General features: G+C 40.7%; 1 protein-coding gene across 1 annotated transcript in view; it reads right to left on the bottom strand.

Annotated features, from left to right (window-relative positions):
- CACNA1G (calcium voltage-gated channel subunit alpha1 G) overlaps positions 1–19,948 on the bottom strand; it is a 539,836-nt gene that overhangs the window by 116,135 nt on the left and 403,753 nt on the right. Inside the window, 4 exon segments of the mRNA XM_042449813.1 lie at positions 7,419–7,865; positions 8,022–8,206; positions 9,159–9,252; positions 14,169–14,237. Coding sequence (XP_042305747.1) covers positions 7,419–7,865; positions 8,022–8,206; positions 9,159–9,252; positions 14,169–14,237 — 795 coding nt within the window.

Here is a 19,948-nt window from a genome sequence, read left to right as displayed (position 1 = left end):
GTTTCTTTCATTCTTGGAAATTTGCTGGATATCAGCAGCCAAATCCAAAAAAGTGACTATGAATAATTCACTCCAGCACTTCCAGTCCAGATGGACCTTCAATTGCACTTTTAAAAGTAATCAATAAGTTAAAGGGTTCAGACTGGCATTTAGCATCAGTTAGTGTTTTCAAACACTAGCAATGGGGGGGGGTGGAGTGGGGCAGAGTCCCATGGCAACCCATACTATTAGAACTTGGAAACTGGTGCGTTATCTGAACCATGGCACCTCAAACACAAGTCTCAGCATTTCTTCAAACTAAGCAAATCTGGGTTTCTTTTAGGTCATTTGGAGAGTCAAAACCCAGAATGGATTCTATTTTACCATGAGCTCAGTTAAATTTCTCATTAGCTGCAGGTTAAGAGGGAGAAGAATGTCCATTGTAATGAAAACATTCAGTGACAAACTGAACTCTGAAATAAGAAAACTGTCTGTCAAGAGCGTTTGGAACAATTTGGATAACAATGACAAATTTATCCTTGATCTTCACTTCTTTGCCTCATAGTGAAATTTATTATTTGTTTAGTGAACAATCTCATTTTTCACCAGGGGGAATTGCTCCGCTCCTCCTACCCCCAAATATGGTCCGATGGCTTGCTTCAACTGAGCAGCTTTTAATCCCCAAATACCAGTCAAACTGGCTTAATTAGGCAGGGTTATTTAAAGATGTTATGTCCACTTGACGTCCTAGCTAGAAGGCTTCCCTGGGGACATCTAGTAATAGCTGCAGCTTGGTCCAGATAATATTGTAATCTGGATGGGTTCCAAAGGCATCTATGATTCAAAGCATAGCTTGGTATTTATCTTGAGGCTTTGTAGTTAAATCAGAACGTGTCAGCAGCCTAGAATGCCCCCTTTACATCCTTTTAGTCCAATTTTAATGCCAGAGATATTTTGGGTTTGTGTAATTGTTTCAAGCAAGTCACTCAAATGAGATAACAAAAGGGGTGAGTGATGGGGCGGGGAATGATCCTGCTTTCCATCTCTCCCTTTCCATAGCACTCGTTCTGTAAAAAATGACAATTTGACTTGGCTAAAGGTTTGCTTAGGCATGGATGCAAACTGAGACAATGCAACTAAGAGTGACACAATGCTTTAAATACAAAACTACAGTACTATATACTATTCACAGGCATAGTACTTATTATATTATAGGTAGGTATAGTAAATTAGGGCATGTCTACATAGACCAAATGAACCATTTCCCCCCAGCTCTCTCTGCAACCTGCCCTGACAAGGCAGAGCTAAAGCCCTGATTTGACTGAGAACTGTCTTCACAATGTGAAGCCCATTCCTCACTGAATCTGACTCATCCCTCCCTTAAATCGGATTAAAAAGACTTACCTTTTGTTCAAGATTGTGACATGGGGCATCTGTTTACACACGCGTCCCATATTGCCACCCAGTTGGCACGATTTGTACCCTCTGAGGTCCCATATTGCCATTGCAGCTGGCATGATTTGCACCCTCTGAGGTCACAACGAGATACCTAGACATGTGATTCACCCTGGGCACTTCTTTTTTTACCTCAGAGGGAGTGACTTGTACCAGTGACAACAATATTTGGTGATACAATGGGATGTTGTCCAAACAGCCACCCTGTGTCACTCCGGAATGTGGAGTTAATGGTGGGGGGGGGGGATTTGGGGCAGGTCCAGGTCTATGTCCAGAATACTCCAGGAGCAGACCAATCTGCCCTAACTGAAAGGTATATTGAGAGAATAAGTTTGGCCCAGAGAAAGCCAGTATATTTTCATATTCCTGAATTTGCAGATTACCATATATAGTCGACTATAAGTCAACCTCATGTATAAGTCAAGGGCAGGTTTGGAGGTCAAAATTATGGATTTTGATATAACTCATAGATATGTAAAGGGTAAAACACAGAGGCATGCAACAAAGGATCTAAAGGATGAAACAAAGGAAACAATGCCAAAGAACTTACAAAATTTCCAGCCGATGTAACTGTACTCACTCGAAAGGCTGGATAGATGAAAGAGTAATGGGGAATCAGTACTTTCTGGATAGATAAGACTTTTGCCTTCCACCAGGCGATGGTTCCTTTTTAATAAGAATTAAGGTACACTACTTATTTTGTGGATAAGTCGATTCAATTTTTGAGGGTCAATTTTTTGACTAAAATGTCTAGATTTATACATGAGTATAAACAGTACTCTCCCTCCCTTCCTACTTTTTAAAGGATTCCTTCTAGCCCAAATCATGAGATCCTTTCTCTGGAAAGGATAGAGCTGCAAGCTTGTGTACAATCAGCTTGATTGCTTCTAGAGCTCACATTATGTTCAAAGTGATGCCTCAATTATGCTATTCAAACCACATTTACTTCAGAAGACACACCTGGCTGGTATGAATAAAGATGTGGAGGAACAGAGCACTGTAACTGATACATTTGGTAGCAAACACTATGAGAAGTAGAATCTGCAAAATCCTAATGTAAGCAAAGTCCCTGTTGATCCAGATGTGAATATGTGTACCCAAGGACAACATTTGGTGGATGAAACATGTGCTCCATTCCCTTCGATAATGAGTTTTTCTTATAAATGACTCTCGAATATTCTTCTAAAAAGAAAAGTTGCTTGGAGATTCCAATAATAGGAATTAAGCTAGCTCCCTGATATTTCTAATGATATTAATTTACAATTAAAGTCAGCGAAAAAGAACACTGTCCTCAAAACATGACACACAGTGTGTGGAGATAGTGAGAAAGAGCAAAGAAAGCATGGCACAGCTTGCAGGGGAAGAAAAGAGGTTGCCATCATTTAACTTTCGAAAGACAAAACTGAGGCTCCAAAACAAATCAGAGCCTTTACACAATGGCCTGAAAGGCCGGATGGGGGGCAGAGTTGGGGCGTAGTGTCTCAATGATGCACAGTCCAGCTCCACCCCCAGGGTGCCGCGACCCTGCAGGCCACACCACACAGTGTGCAGCATTATGGTGCTCCTCTGGCACGATGTCTAAATGATGCAGCGCCAAAGGAGTGCCGTATATCCACGCCACCATAGCTATTGTGCCCTTTCCAGGGCACAAAAAGAAGCCGCTTTTTGTGGCTCCTTTTCACACCCTGGAAAGGCTGGATTGGGACCGCGGCATGAGGTTGCCGTGGCCCCAATACGGTGAAAATGGAGGTGCCTGCAGCCCGCCCCTTATGGTTGGTCTGCACAGCCCCTCACTAACCTTTGTAAATCCAGATGTTATGGGTCTAGTCTTTTTTCTCTCCTGAAGCCATCATTTTCTGTATTACTGAAGTGAAGACCATAATACCCAACATCCCACTGATTTTAATGGATTTCAGAAAAATCTGGGGGAGGAAATACCAACAAGCATTCTTGTCAGAACCAGGCCACACTTCTAAGCTTAAAAGTCTCAAGTCAACATCTTCATATGGACTTCAGCCAGAAAATTGGGATATACCATATATACTTGTGTACAAGTCGACCTCATGTATAAGTCGAGGGAAGGTGTCAGGGTCAAAATCAAAGATTTTGATCCATAATAAGTAGAGAGTAAAATTTAGGGGGCTATAATGAAGGATGGAAAGAGGAAAATACCACTTCCATCCCTCCTTCTCCTTCTCTGGACCTCTCCCAACCACCTAACACCAATTCCCAGGTGCTGGAGGAGTGGTTTTAACATCGAATTGAGAAGAGAAGCATGTGGTGTTAAATGAGATGTTTTCCATAGGAAGAGGAGGTTTGCAAGTCGAAGTGGAAAGGGAAACAAGTGGTGTTACATGAGGTATTTCTTTCATGGGAAGAGGAGGTGTTAAATGTGGTGGTGTTAAATGTGGAGTTTGTTCCATGGGAAGAGGAGGCTTGCAAATCGGACTGGAGAGGGAAGCAAATGGAGTTAAATGAGGTGTTTTTTTCCATGGGAAAGGGAGGCTTGCAAATCGTACTGGGAAGGGAAGCAAGTGATATTAAATGAGGTGTTTTTTTCCATGGGAAGGGGAGGCTTGCAAATCAGTCTTGGGAGGGAAGCAAGTGGTGTTAAACGTGGAGTTTCTTCCATGGGAAAAAAAGCTTGCAAATTGGACTGGGAACCTCTTTCACACGGGGGGGGGGGTGCCTCGAGGCACCAAAAGTGGGGCATAAGGCTTGCTTGTTTTAGGACCTTTCTAAGCAGTACTAGTTATTGACCCGTATATAAGTTCACCCAGGATTTTTGGGTCAATTTTGGGGCATAAGTTTCTTGACTTATAGTTGAATTGTATACGGTAAATTGAATTCAGAAATATATTTTTTAAAAAATACCTCACTAGAAGGAATTTTCAAGGAGGTATCTGTGTTAGACTCTTGCAGTATAAAAAGTAGGAGAGGGGGAGGGGAAAAAAAGGAATGCAGCAACACCTAAGACTAACTGGTTTTTATTTTCACATAAGCTTTTATGGATATAAATGAGCTCTGTAAGCATCCAAAGAAGTAGGTTTATTTTCACTAGGAGTATCATGCAAATTGAGCTCCAGCATGAAATACAGCGGGCACTTCCCTTATGTGGGGGATCCATTCCAGATCCCCCCATGTAAGGGGAAATCCATGTGTGCTCAAGCCCCATTAGAAGTAATGGGTCTCGTGCCCATGGTGCAGTGCGGCGCAGGCCCATTACTTCTGCTGGGGCACATGAGAGGCTTTTCCGGCGTGGCATTCAGCATATGCATATGTCGTGCCCGCATATAATGCAGGTGCACTGTAGTTGGATTCAGAGTAGAACTAGTTCGTATACCATGACTGAAACTTGTTTTCTTCAGTTGACTGACTCAAGTATGGCATTTCTGTATGTGTGAATCCATGTTATAGTATCTCACTTGCGAAACACTTCCCCCAGCTATTGGACCCATGGATTACCTACACACACACACACACCCCTTCCTGCATCTGGAAGCAGGCTCTTGCCCATAAAAAGCTCCAACCACAATTACTTTGACTGGTCATTAAGTAGCTAGAAGATTCATTATATTTGCAACCACATGCTTTCACAGCGCCTTCTCTAGAATTGATTCTAATAGGTGCATATGTTAATGTCATGTTTTTAACCTGCACTGCAGAGAAGAGACACAGTCCCCAGAGACCTCGTCTGCCCCTCCGGGAGCCAATGCTGTATGAGCAAGGATGTCTGCATGTTTTTATTTGATTAGTCACATCCTCCATCTTTTGGGTGCCCAGGGGCTTTGTTCCTTCCTAATGGATGCCCTGTACAATCTCTCTAACTGCTCTTGATGGAGTTGAAGCTGGAGATGCCTGTCAGGCCATGCAGATCCATCCTTCTAATCCGCTGTATGTGTTGTTGTTCTGTGCTCTAGAGCTATGCCGGAATTTACATAAGCCTGCCTGTAATACCTCTGTGCAAACTGTAGAGGCTCATTGACATATAGAAATACAGAGGGATATTGGAGCATCACCTGCCTAATCAGTTCTGAAGTGCTGATTTTTTTTCTTCCTGCTTTACTGCTACCCGTTGTTTTTAAGTAACATTTTCAAAATGGGTCCTCCAAGACCTAGAAATGTGCTTCCTTTAATTAGAGTATTCTCTTTATATGAAATTAATATAAAAGGCTAATTCTATTCCATGAGCAGGGACACTTCTGCCTTTGCTTGGGAATTTGCAGTGAGAATTTATAGAAGTAGAAACCTTCCAGTTCAAACTGTGGACAGTATAGAGCTTTGTCTTTAAAGAGAACAGAATATTCTGGGAGCAGCTTGGAGTATTCTGGCTCTGACATCTCCCCATTACATTGGGCCCCCTGTTATGACACCAATTGGCTGTTCATATTCATGTTCTGCTGTGCCGGCCACAGCTGCCACTGCCACCACTGCTGCAAGTCACTCACTCTGAGATCAGAATGAGGAATCCAGTGTGTGACCCACACCAGCAGTGGCAGCACCGGCTGGCACAGTGGCATGCATTATAAACAGCCGACTGGCATCACAACTGAGGGCATCAGATTTTCCAGGAAGATCTGGAGCAAAAGGTGATTTTTATTTGACCCAAGGGGACAATCCTTGGTCACTCTCTCCACATCTATATGCCTATAATGCATGTTGAAAAGGGAGTCTTGTGGCACCTTTAAGACAGAGTGATTTGTTTCAGCATAAACTTTCATGGACTATAGCCCATGTCTTCAGAAGCAAGAAAATGTATCCAAAAATGGAGGTCCATGAAAGCTTATGATGAAATAAATAACTTCATCTTCAAGGTGCCAAGAGACTCTTTTTGTATAGAAGCAGACTAACATGGCTGACTCTTTTAAAACTGCATGCCAGACAGCTGGAGCTGGCTCACTTGGTTCTGTTGTGTTTGTTGTGGTCAGGCTGCTGGCTATCAAGGAAGACCCAGAGATAATCCTGAATGAATTCTGAAGCTCTTGCTGCACACTGGAGCTCAGCTGGTGCCCACATCTGTTCCAGAGTTTGAGAAAGTTACTATAATGCCCAGAATCTCTCAGCCAGCCTTGCTTAGTCTGCAGAAGGTGAAAGCAGGGGAAAGGAGTGCCATGCACAGCTAATAGACAAACATGACCTCCATGTTTTAAGGTTTCATGCTTTTTAAAGAGTTGTGCTGGATAAAAGCAGGGCCAGCCCTACTCTTAGGCAGGTGGAGGAAAATGGACACTTTAAGTGGCAGATACGAGAAGGAGGGAGGAGGACAAACCTGGGGAAAACAAACGGCTTGCTCAAACTAGCTATCTTCAAGTTTTATGGAGGATACTGTCAGGGGATGCTTTGACTGAGAGTTCCTGCATGGCAGGGGGGTTGGATTGGATGGGCCTTGTGGTCTCTTCCCAACTATATGAGTCTATGATTCTATGACTCCTGTGTGGAGCTAAGATTCAACTGCCTGCCAGTCTCAGTAGCTTCTATATGAATGTTGCAACACTGTCTTTGTCTTTGTCTTAGGCAGCTGAGTGTTTTTAGAAATGTGTCTATGGAGTGGAGTGGAAATGGCTAAATGCTACTGGTGTAGGGTTGCCATAACTGTCCACTAAAACCTGGGACAAAATGTAGGACAAAATCTACACCAAACTGTAGGACAACTGCAGGACAAAACTCAGCCCAAAATGTAGGACATTTAAGAAAAATGGAGGACCTTTTAATAGAGCAGTCTTAGCTGTTGGACCAATTGGGGGGATTAGGGTTTAGTAAAATTCCTTTTAAAATTCAGACTAAAATATAGAATGGATTTGCTACCCCACTGACATGGAAGCCATTAGCTGACACTGTTTATCCAGTGCATTTGGCAGTGATTATAGCCAAACAGATAAGAATCAACACTACCTTCTTGCTCTTACACAGAAAACAAGAAAGAAAGAAAGAAAGAAAGAAAGAAATTAAAGTGCAGGACTTTAGTCACACTGGCTCTCACTTACCAAGTTGCCTTCATCATCCATATCATCACATTCAGGCAAAGGATCTTCCAGATGAAGCTGCTGTATCAGAATGCGTGAAGTGGTTTTGCCATTGCAGTCTTGGCGCTCTGATGCAGAGCTCCGGCTACTGTGTATGCTACTGGTCCGGTAAAGAGAAGGCACCTGCAGGGTATCTTGAAAGTCAAAGGAGCCTTTGGTCTCCAGTGACTCCATGCGGTGAGGTATAGAGCCATTAATGCTCCCGGTCCGGCTGGACTGCTCTTCCTCAGAGCTCTCCCCTTCCTCAGAACTCTGCTTCCCATCCCCTGAGAGAAGTGACTTGCGTTCTCCACTTTGGTTGCGGCGTTTCAAGCTAGGAGCCCGTCCAATGCTGTTCCAGCTCGACCTGCGGCTGTTCCAGCTGCTTCCTGCACTCCAAGGACTGTGGGGAGAGCTCCGGGCACTCATCTGAAGTGAAGCAGAGAAAGAATCAGGACCAGTATAAACCCATCCCAGGCCTCCACTCAGTTAGCAAGGTCATAAGCATCAGCTCAGAAAGAATGCAGTTGGAAATACTGAAGAAACAAAAAACAGAGTGCATGAGAGGAAACACAACCCACATACCGGGGATTTGAGATCATATGTATTAGGATCCATGGAGACACTACTGGCTCTCCGGGAATCGTAGCCCTGAGCCGCTTCCCCATAAGTGGCACTTCTGGGCATGGGCATGGGCGTAGCAGCTGTGTGAATGATGAGCGGAGGGGTTAAACTCTTCTTTAGCTCTGGGTGATCACAAAGAGCCATCACTGCAGACAAAAAAATATGATACATTCAGGTTATTTTTGGTAGAGACATGCCAATCTACATGGTCAGGGCAGCTGGTATCTTTGCCTTGAGCTTCTATTCTCATGGAGTTTCTCTTCTCATCTCCCCCATCCTTCTAACATCAATATCATAATACACATTCAAAATCCGTAGTATCCCTCTCTTTTTCCTATGGGCATCTTCCTCTTCCTTACGCATGAATTACAGATAGCGGCACTTCTGGTTCTCCCATTTCCATTTAGCAAGGACAACAAGGGCAAATTCCTTTCTCTTGTTGTGTACCTCTTAACAGCATTGTTATAAATAAGGGAGAATATATCCATACTACACAATAATAACATTCTGACACCACTTTAACTGTTACTGTTCCATTCTAAAGGATCCTGGATTTTGCAGTTTTGTGAGGGATGGAAGATACTCTGCCAGAGACCTCAAGTGCTCTAGCTCAGGGGACATGCCCTAAAGAATTCTGAGAATCTCTCTAGACTACAAATCCCAGGATTCCATAGGAGGGAGACATGCCAATTAAAGTGGTATTAAACTGACATAATTATGCAGTGTGAGTACACTGTGTGTTTGTCAGTGACAGGGAGTCCAATCACATCCAATGATATCATTACACTTTAGTTTGGGGTAATGATTCAACTACCATTTTGCCATCAGATGATAATCCATGAGTCATATTGGAAATATTTTACTGTATGAGCCCCCACCCCTGACATTATTGTTAATGATCTGATCCAGTAAGGAGCACATTCTTTGCAAGATCCTGTCTTCCACATGTTATCTTTTGAATCAAATAACTTTACTTTAAGCAACACTACTCCAGATTAGATGTTCAAGAGGGCAGGGGAATTCTACTATAGACAATAAACTGAAATAATAACTTCTTCTTGAAGGTGGACCAGTAATGCAACCATCATTGTCACTTACAGGCTGGATTTGAAAAGTTTTTCTTAAGTCCACAGTCTTCTTCCAGAGCACGGGGGAAAAGCTCCCCATCTGAATCAGACTTAGTAGCATCACCCTAGAGCAAAAGAAAATGCCTTAGGAACTGGGACAAGAGGGCTCCAAATTCCCTTTTCTGGGTAATAAAAGTTCTTTGCCCAACAACAAGATATCCACTGTTCCACTGAAATTGTTACCACAATGGGACACCACCTTCCACAAAATGATGCATGCACATATCAATATACCACATCAGTTTCACTATGCAGGGCCCTGTCAAAGGGCAGAGGCTACACATGATTTAGAAGCCGCTAAAGACCTGAGTGAGGCAGAAACAAAGTGTTTTAACCTTCATTTAAAGTAATCTCAGACTGAAGCACAGTTAAATCCCATCCTGGCCAAATATGGCACTGTCTCTGCTCTTCATGTAATTTCTCAGTTCTTTGGAGGAATTCTATATTCCAGGCACTCATAGTTTTTTTTTAGTTGAAATATGTCCAAAAGAGCCAGTGCTGGGTAAAGTCAACTCCCAGAATCCCCCTGCTGGTTGAGGGATACCTTTCCAAGCTGTGAAAATAGGCAGGAATCTGAAACCATATCTTGGGGAATAATATTGGAAAATGAGGATAAGAGGGAGCATATCAGATAACAGGACAATGAGAATGACCATGAGAATGACCTTTCCAATCCAATTGAAAGGAAAGCAAGATGACTGTATGAAGCTTAGTAGACTGGAGTGGCCAATTTTCTTACAGGACAAATTCTTTTAAATAAATGAGAATGTTATAACACAGATATAGGGATTTTTGCTGTGAAATCAGTAAAACTGGGTTCATTTGGCTCTAGGTAAATGGCTTTTTTGCCACACTGGCAAGTCCCTTCTAACAAATTCAAATGCTCATAGCTGACAGCAGCTTTCCCTATTGGAAAGTTGTCCTACAGCCTCTTTAATACTATGTTAAATAATTCACTTGCTCATTAGCCTCTGCCATTTCCATCACTGATGAGTTTCTTAGATCAGGCATCATTAAACAAAAGGCCCTCAACCTTTCCCCCTCTGGTCCTTTGAACCAATTTGCCTCCACAAGTGATGGTTGGAAAGCATTGTTTTATATAAGCAAGTCTGTTGGCCAGGAATGGAGTGCTCAAGAATGAATTCTGCCTGATTTCTTACAGAAATCATGCCTCTGGCAAATAGTAGCCCCCATTGAGTTTGATGTGGTCAATGGAGGACATAAATGTTGTGATAACAGAGAAGCCAAGCAAAACCCTATTTCAAGCTAGAAAATTGGGAAAGAGAGGCAGAAACCCCAGCAAAGTACAACAAAGTCTACAGTGCTATGCTAAGAAGCCTTGGCTCACTCTGATGACATTTGGTGCTTGGGTAAAATGTGAAAATCAGAATGGGCATTAGCTGGGAGGATAATGTTAAACAGCAGACTTGAGAAAATAATTGGAAGTTTTGCCTGATTAAAGAGTACAGGGCAACATCATCAACATAAATGACCTTTATTTTCTCCAATTAAGTGTGTATTTGTTTATGTATGCAGATGAGCATATCTACATAATACATTTCTCTCCAATCAAGCTGAGGATGTTTCCCAAAGATGCTTCTTCATCAAAGTACAGAGTATGCATAATTATGAAATTGTGTACTTTTACATCTCTATCCATTCTGGAATATCTCAGTTTGACTCAGAGGAATTTCATTACCCATCTCCATGATGGCTTAGGTTATAAACAGGAGGGGCTATTTAAAGAAGAGAGACTGGTCAGTCAACATTAGTAGTGTTTGGTGGCTTTGATGTCACTGGAATGGGGAAACTGCTTCAGGTTTCAGCTCCAAAGAACCTATATTCCCAAAATAGGATCAGCACTTTGAATACCTCCTTTGAATTTCAGATCAAAATTCAGAATGTATTCAGTATTCCACTAACATGGGAGTCACCACCGCCCTTGGTTAGGATGGACTTGAATTAATGATTTTTTATGTCATAGAATCAAAATGCCTGTCCAGTGGAATGTTTTCCAACAGGCACACTAAAAATCCCATGCTTCCTTTAAGAAAATGATTAAACATGACTTGAAATAGTAATCAATTAATCTTTGAAATAAATGGATTAATTCATTAGTAGTAAGAAAAGGTTTTAACCATTTTTCCTATAAAAATAAGCTGTATAAAATAGGCAAACATACTAATTCTTACAGAATCAAATGTCCATTTATTTATGAGCAGAAGCATCTCAATCAAGTCCATGGTCAACAGTTCTTTTTTTGCAAAGTTAAGATATGACCTTTACCTGTTTTCTATCTCCAACATTTTACAGAGTGCAGTTTTAACTGAAACTGTACCATGTGAAATGATGTCCAGAATTAATAGCATTATTGTGAAAGAGCTGTATCTCTCTCTTTATTCAGACAATGCATTTAAGGCCATTTCCTCAATAATACTCTCTCATTCACTGAGGGTAAATGGCTATTTTGATTAAATATCCCACAAAGGGCATCTGCATTTCTATGTCTCATAATCAATGTAGTCTAGGCAGGGGCTGTTGGATGCTTCACATTAGTGAATCAACTTTGAGTTTAATTATGGGAGTTTTCCAAAGTTCTGAACCTATTTTGGGGACAGGTATCTGTACCTTGGATAGCTCCAAGTCTGGAATAAAAACTGGAGCAGATTCCTTATGAGGAAGTCACTGGCTGTCTCTGGGCCAGGGGCATGATGGGCTTAAGACATTCAGGACTGCCTAAAATGTCTGCATGGGTGGGTTGTGTAGTTAAGTTATTTCTCCAATGTACTTTTCCTCCTAATTTGGCACTAAAACCTCTCTTGAAAGTGAGAGAAATTATTGTGCAGATATGTGCCTTTTATAAGACTAGCTGAATATGATGATGAATATTTATGATATTACATTTTATTCATTGCAAGCAATGTTGTCAACACAAATATTTGGAGCCAAAAATACTAATTGACTAACAGTGGTCAATTAATTTACTACTGGTTTTAAATAAGAGTGTGAGACTGGATTAAAAACCTAAAAATAACATTGCAATCTGCAGATTTGGAATTAGGTGTCCTTTTTCATGATTTAGTTTGTGCTGACAGCTTTGTAATTGTTGGGAGGAATGCATATCTGTGGGGGTGGGCAAGCGGGGAGAGAAATAATGTGTGATTATTCCTCCAGTTTTCCAGCACCAAACCCCATATTTGATTTAGAATAAAGCATCCCTGACAAAGAAACACACCATCACCTTCTTAATATATAGTAAGCACTAAGTTTAGCTGCAGGCAAGCATCACCTACCAGGGCTCCAACACAAATTATTACCTTTTTTTGTACTCCTAGTTTGCCTTTCTGGATGAAAAAGGCAATACATGAAAAATGTAGATGATTTTTGCTTGTTTATCTGTGGAACTATTAGTGCTTTGAGATACTGATACTGGAGACATGCTATTACACATGGAAGGTGACATTTATAGCATAGGCAACCCTGGATCCAAATAGGGTATGGAGACCCTGTGGCCCTCCATATACTATCAAACTGTAGCTCCCAGCACACCTTACTAGTAGCCAGGTTGGTTAGGGTTGATGGAAGCTGAAGTTCAGAAACATATGGAATGTAAATCACCCTGAGATCTCTTGATATAAAGTATGGTATAAACATCTAAATAAATTAATATAGAGGCTCCCTTGCCTTGATCTAACTAAAAGGTACTGCTTCTAATACTGAATTGAAATTGTGGAAAAGGGTGAAAGGGGAGACATATGTTAGACATTGGCTGGGGAAAGGAGGCAGAATTATGGATGTGCTTGATTTCATACATATAAAACAAGGATAAATACATGTATGATGTCAGCATTTAACATGTCGTTTTTTTACATTTAAAAAGGCTACACAATACTGCTGGTATTTAGGTCAACCAAAACTTCATAAATATATGCAAAGCAGGGAGTATTAACCTTTGTTATCACCTTTCCTACATATTTCAATTTAACTAATATCATTCAGGGTATGTGATTGTATGTCCAGATCCTTTGAATAAACCTGTAGAGTATTTTTTATTTATTTAAAAAATACACCAACATTTACTGTAGCTGCCTCAGTTCTTGTATTGGCTTTTCCAAGACAGAGTGCTCTCACACATGAGCATCCACAATGCATGCTTGATTTTAGGTCCCGTCTGTCTTTGATGGGCTTTCCTAGTTTTTCTCCCTGTCTCTGTCTCTATCTAAAAGGGGGCTGAGTTTCATCTGCAAAAGGGTTAAAGTACATTTTGTATACTGCAATCACAAAAACAACATGAGTTGTTTTCTACAGGTAATTTCTCAGTGATAGGACAAGAACAGTATCTGGTCCTCAGAAGGTAGTGGTCTGGCATGGGCAATAATATAATCAAGGAAGCTGAGATAATTTGCTCTTTCCATGGGGGGGTGGGGAACGACAACACAAACTTATGTCCACAAGAGCAATACTCAAAGAAATGCATTAACATAGTAAATATAAATATAAGCAGGCTCCAATTACCCTAGCTCTACCAAATCCTGGGGCCATGGAGGGACCTTAGACAGCAAGGTTCTTTTTCCCTATGTGATTTGGAGAGCAGCAGCTAAGGCATGCAACTGGACTGTCATGTCCTATCTATCAATCCATCTTTGTATCTCACTTAAAATGGCCTCTTCTTTTAGTGGGCAGCTCAAGGGCACAAAAAAGGAACTTGGCAGCAGCAGGTAGAAATCTTGAGGAGATTCTTAGTCATTATGGAGGCTTTGAATTCTCTCAAAGAAGGAAGAGACTTAAAATCAAGGCTAACTTGATGACCACAACAAATTCAAAACCAAACAGCTACCATGATGAGAACAGTGGTGATGGTGTGATTGTTCACTACAAAGAGGGAGAAAGAGAGAGAAAGAAAGCGAGAGAGAGAGAGAGAGAGAGAGAGAGAACTATTAAACAAGGTTTGGGAGTGTTCATGCCACAAGAGCTTACATACCACTGACGAGTCGACAGGCAGCTGAATACAGCTTAACTGCCTACTCGCTGCTTCCCGTTTGGTGATTTCCTGAAGTAAAAATGAGGAAGGAAGGTGGGGTAGAGGTCAGGGAAGGAAGGAAGGAAGGAAGGAAGGAAGGAAGGAAGGAAGGAAGGAGGGTTTTCAGGTTTTTACAAATTTCAACATTAAAATTGAAAGAGTGGCTCAAAGGGTGGAAAAAGTTTTGACAGAAAAAAGATGAAAACAAAAAGGGAAAGGTGAGAGAAGGGGAAGGTACCCATTGGGGTCAATTTCATATCATGGAGAAGCAGTGGAACAGGTTGCACTATGCTTGTGTCATCTGATGTTTCTGTGTCTGTTCTGCACAAATAAGGATTATTTAATGCTCCCTTATGGTAGATTCCACCTTACCTTTCAATTAAGAGCTATATTGAAAGTTTTATTTCATAGTTCACTGCCAATGTGTTAACAAATGGTTAGTAAAGAACTAAGGATAAACCATCATGTACATTTCATATTTCTCACACAAAACTAAATTGTTTCTCAGACAGAACACCAGCTGGGTCCCACAGCAAACCACTTTAAAACATTAAAGGGGGACATTGAAGAGTAGTTTGTAATATGGCAAGGATTGTATGTCTGCTGTCAGAAGGAAAAGAAAGAAAAAATTCGTGCTAGGCATAACTAAACTGTGGACATACCTAATCACAATCCCTGTGTTATTGTGTGCCTGTAAGTTGCTTCCAGTTTATGGTGACCCAAAGGCAATTTTAGCCATTGTCTTTTTCTGAGGTCCACAACAATATCTGTATCTACTTAATATCATGCAGCAATGCAAGGATTTCATGAACACTGGATTAGTAAATACAGTACCAACATTTGAAGAACCATAAAATAAAGCAAGTTTAAATGAGGCAATATACAATGTTAATGCCAATGTTAGGAGAGATTTGCACCTTACAAGTTGAACAAGGGCTAGGTAAAGGTCTGTTTGAGTTTATCTGATTCATTTAAAGCTGAACACCTACTTGTCACACTAAAATGCTACCAAAATAAAGTGCTTCAGTTACTTATTCATGTTCAGCAGCTCCATGCTTTATTGGCTAGAGAGATACAAGAAGGGGAGAAAATAGTTACAAGCAGTAGCATTCTGATGACACAGTGTTAGTGGGGTGTGTGTAAAACTGATCAAGATTTTAGTCCAGATTATAAAAGAGTTGTCCAAGGTGCTGAATCCTATCTAAAATAGATGCAGCACTTTGTATAGCTCTAGTATAGTAGAGTTCAAGTTAAAACTCAGAATGGACTCTATTCCAGTGATGGAGAAACTAGTTACCAAAGCTTAAAAGGAACTTTTTAGTACATGTAGGCATAAAACTATAAATGGAACTACACAGGTACCTTCACACCAGCCATTTAAACAGAGATACCAGATGCTCTTTTAATAATAGGGAACAGTTAATCTCTAAATTATATCCTTCACCGAGCACCACAGGATCACAATTCAAATATCATAAACAACATTGACACCCTTGTTAGGTTCAGTGTACTTTGGGACAAGCTGTTGGAGCTTAAATGTGATGAATTATCTTGAATCTGTGCCCATTTTAGAATGTTATACAGTGGAGCCTTGCCTTATGTAGGGGATCCATTCCAGACCCCCCTCCCCGGTCCCACATAAGGCGAATAATGCATATACTCGAGCCCCATTCAGTATAATGGAGCATGTGCTCACGGTGGGGCAGCACGCGTACATCATTCACTTAGTTGCTGCGTGGCTTCCGCGTAAACCAGAAGCTGCGTATGGTGTGCCCGCATATGGAGCGGGCACACTGTATTAGCAGGCTTTGTTTCTAGAAATTAATTTTATTTAATCATATGCTTTGTATCTATTTTTCCCCTAATAATTCTACAATCATTTCTGTTACAGTACTTAATTTGACAACCATTTTTCAAAATAAAGTACTGTATCCTATAGACTTCTTGTTCCTGGCAAAATACAAGATAAATGCCTGTACTGCAGCCATTCACTCGAAACCACAAGGTTGCGAGTTCAAGACCAGCAAAAGGGCCCAAGCTCGACTCAGGCTTGCATCCTTCCGAGGTCGCTAAAATGAGTACCCAGACTGTTGGGGGGGCAAATTAGCTTACTTGCTAATTAGCTTACTTGCTGTTCACCGCTATGATCTTTGGAATAGCGGTATATAAATAAAACAAATTATTATTATTATTATTATTATTGATTTAAACCAAATAATAATAATAATAAAAAAAACCAAACAACTGCCCCCCCTCAATTATATTTGAAATTATAACTACAGTGCATCTCTGTTTTTCTGGAACTTCAGAAATGTTCCTCACTCTGGTTGCATTTCAAATTTTCTATCTATGAAATGATGTAACAAAGTATTTTGATGTACAAAAACTGCTAACAAGCTTTGTTAATTGAGATATATGTTGTTGTACAAATAAACAAAATTTTCATATTATTTGTAGTATGTAACACACATGCTGTATTTCTCTTGCCTGCTGTGTTTGGTGGTGGATGCAACCATGAGTTTTAGGTAATGATGTCAATAAATTTGAAAGGAGACTGGTCAAAATTCACATCTAAGAAGAAGAGTCATGTCACAGCTTAATAGGCTGAATATGAACAAACCTTTTGTACATATGTACTGGCTATATGAAGGAACTTAAAAAGATTCTAAAATGCAAAGAGATACAACTAATCACAGAAGTTAGAATTATACAAGCCATTGTATTCCCTATTACCATGCATGGATGTGAGAGTTGGACAGTGAAGAAACAAGATAGGAAGAAAATCAATGGATTTGAGATGTGGTTCTCGAGAAGAGTGCTGAGGATCCCATGGACTCATTGGCAAAAACAATAATTCTAGGAAAGGTAGAGGGAAGCAGAAAGAGATGGATGAACTCCATTCAAGAGGTCATGGGTATGGGCTTGCAGGGATTAAGCAGAGCAGTGGAGGATAGGGGGGTCTTGAAGGTGTCTCATGCATAGGGTTGTCATAGGTTGAGATCAACTTGAGGGCAGTTAACAGCAAACTGGCTCTTTCTTGCTTCTTTTATATGAGCCAGCAAACATAACTGGGAACTCTTCAACTAACCTATTTAATAGTTTCCCAGCAACCATGGCCAGTGGCTTCAGAACAAGACAGGATATTAAACCACTACGCAAAGTGCTCCAGATCTGTTAACCACAGTTGTCTCATTCATTCAAAACAGGAAGCTACAGCTAATTGAAGCATTCTTGATTTGTTCATCAGCTTGCACAAAGGACAGAGTGGAGGGGCTGCATGCACAGGCAAAAGGTTTGTTCCTAACTCAGCATAATATGTTGATTGAAAATTGCCTCAATTTGGTTGTGTTGAGAATTTAAAGTATTACCAGACTGGCTTTGCAGAAACAAACAATTTGACAGGAGCACCATTATTTTCCCTAAGGATAATAATGTAATATGAGTATGTTTTATGCACAAGACATGGCTCTAATCTGCATTGCAGAAACAATGTCGTTTGATAGCATTGAACAGCCATAGCTCAATGCTGTGGAATCCTGGGATTTGTAGTTTGTTGTGGCACCAGAGCTCTGTGACAGAAAAGGCTAAATAGCTCACAAAATTACAAATCCCAAAATTCCACAGTGTCGAGCCATGGCACTTGAAGAGGTATCAAACTGCATTATTTCTGCAGTACAGATTAGATGATGGTCCAAAATCATTCCAGAGACATCTCCAGATGATGAGTGAAGGTAGAAAAAATAATTCCTCCTTTTGTCCTCTCAGAATTTAGAACCCTACTGATCCATCTCATTTAGGTGCAACCTGTCAACCAATTTGAATTTTTCTATTTACAAATTTCTGTTTCCAATAAAACTTGTCATCTTTACTCACAGGTAGCTTAGTGGTGGAAGATAAGAAGTTAGAAGAATATGCCAACACAAAAGAGGGACAAAGGATAAGCAAGCCACTAAGGACTGTCAGAGACAAGCAGAAAAACTGTGGGGAACATGAAAGGATTACTAATGGAAGAATATGCTTGATAGATAATATTATCCTGAAGTCCCACAGGAGAGCAGTTTTATCGCTGACAGAGAGCTTGCTCACTAGGAGCCAATGTTTGTTTCTCAGATAAATCCCCCAGGGCAAAGACTGTTCACTGACAGCTCACTCAGTCAGTAATTTTGCATTACTAGCTCTATGAAACAGATTCCTCCTCATGCTCTTCTTTCATACCTAGCAACTGCTGGAAGTTGAGACCAAAAAATCGGGGTGAGGAAAATTCTCAGAATGTACACTGAAAACCAAATCTGATTTCCATGCAACAGGAAATGTGCTGTGTGTGCCTCTTGCATGAGGTGCTCACTTTGGTTGTGTGTGTGCATGTGTGTTTTAAGAGCAGCCTCATCTCTTCATAGGTGCATTTGCTGCTAAGCAACCAAAAGGTCCTGCATAGTCAGAGACTAAAATTAACAAGTTGTTTCCAAAGTTGAGGAAAGGCACTTGAGGAACACAAAGATTTTTTTTAAAAAAAAATCAGCTACACTGAGAGAGGACTTCAAAGGAGAAGAAGGGATGGAAGTGCTTAAGGAACAAAATGGCTCTTGAGTGATAAAAGATACCCCAGACGGACAAAAGTAAACCACACTAATTTTTGGAAAGAGGATTATTTGACAGTAGTGTATAGTACAAAGAAGGAACAATCCCCATGGAATTTTAAAGGTATATTTTTAAAGGAATAAACATTAAAATAAGTGGGACAGATCCTAAATCTATAGCTGGGATGCAATATGGAGACTATAAGAGTGCAAGTTTTCTCCCAGTGTACATCCACCATCATTGTGTGTGTCCATATATATATAAAATAGCAATTGGAGGGCTTGTGTGCCCAGTTCTGTCTCCTCATCTGCTAATCAGCTGCAGAGATATGCCACTGTATAGGGCTGTTCCTTCTACCCAAAGGCAGTCACAACAGCAGGTAACATTCTCACATCACAAAGGTGGCCATGAGCTGTGGCTCTTCAGCACCCAGGGCAAGGAATCTTACACACAAGAAGATACAGGCTATCTCCTTCTGAAATGACCAGAAATCACATATGAAGGCATAGGCATGATTTATACTTTTGAAAGTCACCAAGAAGATTCTAGCCAGTGTTGATACTAATGACATTACTGGAATTTTGCTAATTCATTGTAAGGGACATCCTGACAACAAATATATAGCTAATCTGTCTATGCTCTGTGAATCATCTTTAGACAATGTATATTTAGGCACTATATTCATTTTGGGCTATTAACAGCACATTAATAACTGGCAGTGAGAGATATTCCAGTCAAGTTGGTATACTCATTGGAATCAGCCCACTCAGTCCTGGAGACAGAAGCCCTCTAATCATTTGACAAGAGCCAGAGGTAGTTTTGCCTCTAATGCCTGAAGTGTGAAGAATCACCCACTTCTTGGAAATAAAAATGTGTCCATTGAACTCGCACAATGACCCTTCCTCTAAGACAAAAAGACTATTACATGGAGGCATGGGCATGACATCAAGCAGAAACAACATAAACGAAACACAGTGATCTGAGGAAGATCGGATTAAACAAGCAGAGACTCTGCCTGCCTTGCCCTGGAAAGCCTCAGTAAATCTTTTCCTTAAACTGTGCTCAAAATAAATAAATAAGTGAAAAGCCCAAGAGGTTTTCTAAACGAGTTTTTATGGTGTGAATGAACATGATGGCAAGAAAGGTAACAAACCCAAAAGGTT

This window comes from Sceloporus undulatus, chromosome 2 (genome assembly GCF_019175285.1).
Source record: "Sceloporus undulatus isolate JIND9_A2432 ecotype Alabama chromosome 2, SceUnd_v1.1, whole genome shotgun sequence".
In the NCBI taxonomy this organism is placed as follows: Eukaryota; Metazoa; Chordata; class Lepidosauria; order Squamata; family Phrynosomatidae; genus Sceloporus; species Sceloporus undulatus.
Note: the sequence above shows the minus strand (reverse complement) of the source record. Positions and strands in the feature narration are given on the sequence as shown.